Raw genomic sequence first — 6,216 nt, 5'->3', positions numbered from 1 at the left:
ATCTTCGAATGGCTCACCAATTTATGAGGAGAAAGATAAGAAGACAGTTACAAATTAATGTCATAAGAACTGCCGTAACGACTTAATTAAATCTACATTTATTACTGAGTAAATCCACACGTCTGGAGCAGGGAAGGAGACTCTATGCAGCTACGTGGCCCCGATTACTCCTTCTTGGGCGTTGCCACATCTTCCCCTTGTCCAGAATTCATTGGTTGGTGCGGAACAGGAGGTTCATGTATAAAACGAATGGGATCTTGCATTGCCTTATTGAATATTCAGAAAAGGAGTGACGCAGTCATACGTATGGAGCATTAGCTTTGTAGCCTTATTTTGAAAGCATGTTAGTGCCTTCCCTGGTGGTCTAGTGGTTAGGATTCGGCGCTCTCACCGCCGCGGCCCGGGTTCGATTCCCGGTCAGGGAAACTGTTTTTTTCCTCTCGGCTTTCGCGAAACCAAGGGGGAAACTTGTAAATAAGACTAAAAGTCGAAGTGTATACTAAATGTTGAAGTGTATACAAGTTTAATTTTCATATGAGGCAGTTTCTGCCTAGAAACTCTGCAACGTTTTTGATATTCCAACCGCAAAATCACAAATGATGTAAATTTCAGTTATTTACAAAATTTTGTTAATGAGCACGCTACCTGACATTGACCAAAAAGCTCGCCACTATCCTGAATGCTTCAAAATTTTATTCAGTTGGATGGTCCAGTGAGCAGAAAATTTCGGAGGCAACTGATTAGCATAACACTTTGTAAAGAGAGTTACGAATGAAGATGAGAGGGAAGAAATCGGGAAGTTATTTCCTGGAAGTTTGCCTTGGCTGGTTGTGGGCGAGTTTCTGAATTCCCGAAAGCGGCTGGAATTGTGAAACCCACTCTCTCCGGCGGGTTTTCTAGTTTCACTGATCCAGCTGGGAGAAGGGGGATCGGCCTAGAAATACTGACACGGTAACTTAATCTTGGACCAAGGCGGTCTCCGGACTGCCTATCTCCCCAGCGCCTCCACCTGTTTTCCGCTCTGAATTTACAATCTGTCTGGGGTTTTCTAAGAGAGGAAATAGGGGAAGGCCATATTATTAAAGGAAAACTGCCGTCAAAAAACTAAGAAACAGGCAAACGATGTATTCAGCATCTCTGAATGCGCACCTGAGAAATTTACTGACAGCTACTTGAGAAAAAGCAGATTCTGTTATCCTTCTGACTTTTGACAAGGTTTGATGCCTTTGTGCTAATTCGCTCCTGTCTGACAGTATTGGGGCACGAATCTTTGTTACTTAGTTTGTCTAAATAGCAGCCACAGAAGTATTGCTTATTATTTCCTTCTCATTTCTTATAAAAGTTCAATGCACATTTGAATTCTCCACAAGCTTCCAAACAAAGATCATGGTGACCCTGATCTTACTCTACCAACAGATGGGGACACGATGTTTTTATGATCATGTTAAATGAAACAGTAATACTCTTTTTCTAATTGCACATTCCCTGCTCTCCCCCAACCCCCATATATAAATCCACAAATTCCAAAACCTCTTTGAGATGGGACACTCCTTTGTCATCTTGCCAATACTCTCCTTGAGCTAATACACTTTGACACCTATGTAAGATCAATTTGTCTAAGAAATTTTGTTTTGCCATAAGTATAAAAGTAGTATAGTTTGTCAAATTTCTGTATATACTGAAGCTGTTCTGTTTCTTTCTGCTTAGTATTTCACAGGAAATCAACCTTATAGGGCTGATGGCAATCACTCCTGAACAACATCCTCTTTTAATGATGTCATATTTTGTCTCCTCTATATGCAGCAAGAATCCTTTGCTTCATTTAGTTTTATATGTCTGTTTTTAGGGAGGAGACTGGGTAGAACCCCTGAATGTGTTTAATCGTTTTCTAAATTTTAAACTTTCCTACATAAACCTAATTGGATTAGAGACAAAGGATTCTTCTTCGAAAGTGATGTGACTTCTTTTTTTATTCTTCTGTTATGAGCTGTTACTTATTCTCCATGGGGGGGAAAATCTCTAATCTGTATTTTAGCACAGTAGGTTCTGTGCTCGTGATACTGCTACCTAATTACTTGTCAACTCAGAGAGAAAATGGCAAAAATATAACAAAACCAAAATCCACATAAGTACAAGAGGAAAGAGGGAGAACTTGAATGACTATAAGAAAAAGGACAACAATTGGGGGTCAGTAAATCAATCTTCAGGGCCAAGGTAGGTTTGCACTACACTAGTCCCTATGGAAGATGAAAAATGAGCAAACACGCTCCTATCTCTCAATTAATATCCCTAAACCCCAGTTTTCCCATCTGTAAAAAGGGAATAAAAAATCTATCGCATAGGGCTTCCCTGGCGGCGCAGCGGTTGAGAGTCCGCCCGCAGAGGCGGAAAATACGGGTTCATGCCCCAGTTCCGCAAAAACCTCACATTCCGCGAAGCGGCTAGGCCTGTGAACCGTGCCCGCTGAGGCTGCGCGTCCGGAGCCTGTGCTCCGCAACGGGAGAGGCCCCAACAGTGAGAGACCCGCGTACCGCAGAAAAAAAAAAAAAAACCTACCTCACAGATTTGCTATGGGGAGTAATGCGCAAAAAGTGCTCAGCCCTACTGTTATCCTAATCCATATGATTTCATTATTATTTTTTTAATTACATTTGTGGTGCTTAGGTTGAATGGAGGAGACATATATTGTGAACAAGTTTTCCATTGGGCAGAAAGAGTAATCTGCTAAGAAAAAAAAGTGTGGAAAATCACGGTGGTGTGTGTGTGTGTGTGTGTGTGTGTGAGAGAGAGAGAGAGAGAGACAGAGACAGAGAGAGAGAGGGAGAGAGATTCGGAGGCAGGGTGGAGAACTGACTTATTTGAAGTGGGCTTTGAAGAATGAGCAAGGTTTCTGTGAGGGAATGAGGAGGAGACCGGCATCAGGACAAGGGATCAGGGGAAGCAAAGCGCGGAATTGTGAAAGCTCCTGGATCGTTCAGGACTTTGAAATCCGAACTCTTTGAATTCTGAACTAAAATTTGGAAATTCTCTGCTACTGATGGGATGGCATACGTTTTCAATGTCAAGCTTTCTGGCCATACCCGGGGAAGCTAGAATTACACTTCTGTATATGTTCCGATGGCAACTGCTGACAAATCCACCTCCTAAAGGTGCATAGTTGCTTCCCAGACATTTTCTCAAGTCGGTCGGTCCCGAGGAACTAATTTTAAACGCTTTCCCATCAATTTAGTCTCTAAAGAGAAGATCATCAGAGTTCCCTGTTCGACTTCCAGGAACCTGTGAGGGTGGTTCCAAATCTCACTCTGACGCCCGGCCTACCCAACTGTCGGACTGAAGCTGTGGGTTCCCCAAGACTGAACTAGAACCAGCGAGAGAGGCAGTCCTCCCCGCTTCCTAGAGAGTATACACTGAGCTGACAGTTGGATAGAGGGTACTAGAAAGTGCCTCTCCAGGGAACAGGAAGAGGGATATATTTGTATACCGTTTAGATTCTTTGTTCTGTGTGGCGTAGGCCTTTAGTCCTTGCAGGGATTGTCACCTGAGGAGCACGGTTGGGCTCATTATTTCTCGGAATGTTAGAATCATAGATCCGGAAACCGTCAGGTAGCGGCAGCTGACGGGGGCCTCACCACCATCACCCGGACCGGACCGTGGGGGCTTTGGGAGAAGCCCTCCTCTTCTTTTCATTCTCCTTCTCCTCTTTCTCCTTTCTTCCACTTTTCACCCCTGGCTCCTTCAGGAATCTGTGTCTTCCCTCCGGGAGCGGGCCTGTGGGGTGGGGAAGGGGTTGCAGGTGCAATCCCGACCCCAGCCGCCCTCCACCCAAACTTTTCCTTGTTAGGCTTCTCGCCAGGCTTGTCTCACTCCAGCCCCCGCATTCCTCCGCGTATTCGTAAATTCCTCCAAGCAGGCCTTTCCAGAACTAAGTTAGCTCCTTCAGCCAAGTGCGAACCCAGCCCTCCTTCATTCACAACACTGAGTTGTAATAACTAGATGAATGTTTGCCTTCCCTGGTAGCTCTTAGGGTGAGGACAGCAATGGTCAGGTGTTTCTGCTGAATATCCAGTGCACAGCTTAGTGCCCAGGTACCCAGTAGGCACTTGGTCAATACTTGTTGAATGAATGAGTGGACTCCTGATGCCCACTCCTTGATATAGTCACTTTATCTCAATTTATTTCTTCATTTTTCTGTTTCCCCCCTCTTGGTTTATCATGTAGGAATGTGAGCACTAGAAAGAGAAAATTGGTCTCTGAATTGATGCCTTCGATGGGTCAAGATGACGCGGATGAAGCATTGAACCAGTTAGCACCTAGCGGGAGGGTACCATTCTGTGTCTCTGAGGGTTAAAGTTGTCACAAAGTGGTCAGTTTCCATCAAACTCTGTCCATCTTGCCCTCAGAGATCCAGAACTGGTGGGAGTACATAGTCTCATAGTGGGGAGGAGACTGCTGTTGTGAGGGACTGAGAAAGAGAACCAGGGAGAGGGCTCAGAATGACACAGCAGGTGAGAAAAGAGGCTCCTAGCTTGGGATATATGGAGAAACTGGGGAAAGTGAGGCTTTAGCAAGCGTAGGGGTAACTATGTTGCTTTTACTCTCTTGAGAATCCTTTCTCTTAGCGATTTTCCTAAGGTAATCTCCTTAGGAAATAACACTGGTAGTTGCTAAAGTATTGCAGCTAAGCATAATGAGATACTACTAAATCAATTTTTTACTTTTTATTTTCTTAGAAAGAGAAGGCCATTGAAGACAAAGCAGAGAGAGAGAGATTCGTAGATGCCTACTTTGAAGATTGGAGAGATGTGGCCACAAACCAAGGAATGCCAGCAGCCACCTGAAGTTGAAAGAGTCAAGGAAACAGATTTTCCCCTAGAGTCTCCAGAGGAAGGTTGGCTCTGAGGACACCTTGATTTGGGAGGTGATACAGATTGGACTTCTGGCCTCCAGAATTGTGAGAGAATAAATTTCTGTTGTTTTAGTTCACACAGTTTGTGCTAATTTGTTACAGTAGGCACAGGAAATGAACACCCATGCACTATGCAATAAACTCCATATGAGCAACTCTAGAATAGGAATTTGTAAGAAAGCCTAGTTTTCATTGGAATAGTGGATAAATACACTATCAGCATTGACTTTCTTGGAGATGAATGCCAAAACAAACAGAAACTCCAGCATTAGCTAACTTTCTCTATCGAGATATTATTTTTGACATAATCTGCACAATGTGTTCTTGTTTTATGACACCCTTGTCTGAGCCAAAACTTTTAGGTCAGGGAGACCCACGCCCCACTGTCTGCCCTAAGACAGCAACTTTATCAATGTATTGCATTATGTTATGACGGCAACTACGTATATATATTTTGCCATTTCAAATGAATTGGTTTAATTCCAGGTGGAACAGAATTCAGGGTAGAACAAAGACTTAAGAACACACTTTGGCAGGATTCTGGGCTGGGTTTATGCAGATTTCATAGCTAAGGCAGCAATGGCTGAGAAGAACGAAAGACAAGATGAGCCACTGTATGTTTTTTTTTTTTTTTTTACAAAAGTTTATTATTAAATGTACAGTAGGTTCCAAGACAACGCTTCATTCTAGCTAAAGGTGGCAACAGATGTTATGGCAGGGAATCCAGATGTTTAAACAGGAATGGAATTAAGGATCATCAAAGCTTCAGACACCAGGAACAGCTTACAGATTTCTGCCAGACTTCTTAATTCCACCTGTGGCCAGGGGGCCTCTCCCCACTGCCTTCGCTTTTAGCTCCTCGAGTTTCTTCTGCTCCTCCTCTTGTTTCTGCTTGAATGCCTTATTTTCCTCGTCCACCTCCTTAGCTTGCTTCTTGGGCTGCTTCAGGGGCTTCTTCTTGCCACCTTCGCGGCCCGACCGCAACTGTATTTTTAAATGATTCGAATCTTGGCGTTTCAAAATGAACCGCCCAACGCCTTTGGTCCTGGGGGCCCTTCTGCAGAGACCGTGGTCCTCCTGAGGACTGTGCTCTCTGCGCCTTTCGTCGGGTTGCCTTCCTTTCCTAGAGTCCCCTCGGGAGGAGCCCAAACCACTCCCGGACTCACTCAGCTGTGTCGCGGCTCGGGCTGGACATCCCCATCCACGGCGGATCTGAAACCCACCCGGGCCCCGCGGCCCAAAGGGGCGGGAGTCTCGGATGCCCTGGTTTCCTCCCGCCCTACTCCCAGCTGTGGGGAAGCAGGGTGTCA

The 6,216-nt window shown here is 44.8% G+C and overlaps 1 protein-coding gene and 1 non-coding gene across 2 annotated transcripts; one reads left to right on the top strand and one right to left on the bottom strand.

The window, feature by feature from the left end:
- The first annotated feature begins 353 nt into the window (after positions 1-353).
- TRNAE-CUC (transfer RNA glutamic acid (anticodon CUC)) lies at positions 354-425 on the top strand. The gene has a single exon. It is a non-coding gene; the product is annotated as a tRNA-Glu (tRNA).
- Positions 426-5,689: 5,264 nt separating this feature from the next.
- Positions 5,690-6,101, bottom strand: LOC136129667 (translation machinery-associated protein 7-like). The gene is made up of 2 exons (XM_065885986.1): positions 6,073-6,101; positions 5,690-5,963 (listed from the first exon to the last, which is right to left on the bottom strand). Exons 1-2 carry the CDS (start codon positions 6,099-6,101, stop codon positions 5,690-5,692), a joined length of 303 nt encoding a protein of 100 aa, XP_065742058.1.
- Between the last annotated feature and the right edge of the window lie 115 nt (positions 6,102-6,216).

The sequence above is a fragment of the Phocoena phocoena genome, chromosome 10 (assembly GCF_963924675.1).
Source record: "Phocoena phocoena chromosome 10, mPhoPho1.1, whole genome shotgun sequence".
NCBI classification, from domain to species: Eukaryota; Metazoa; Chordata; class Mammalia; order Artiodactyla; family Phocoenidae; genus Phocoena; species Phocoena phocoena.
This window is presented reverse-complemented; position numbering and strand designations above follow the sequence as displayed.

Bases quoted from the DNA above. Each gene is read 5' to 3' on its own strand.
- LOC136129667 (XM_065885986.1), bottom strand. From the start codon at position 6,101: ATGTCCAGCCCGAGCCGCGACACAGCTGA. The intron at 5,964-6,072 runs GTGAGTCCGGGA...CGGTCTCTGCAG, and splicing joins CCGAGCCGCGACACAGCTGA to AAGGGCCCCCAGGACCAAAG.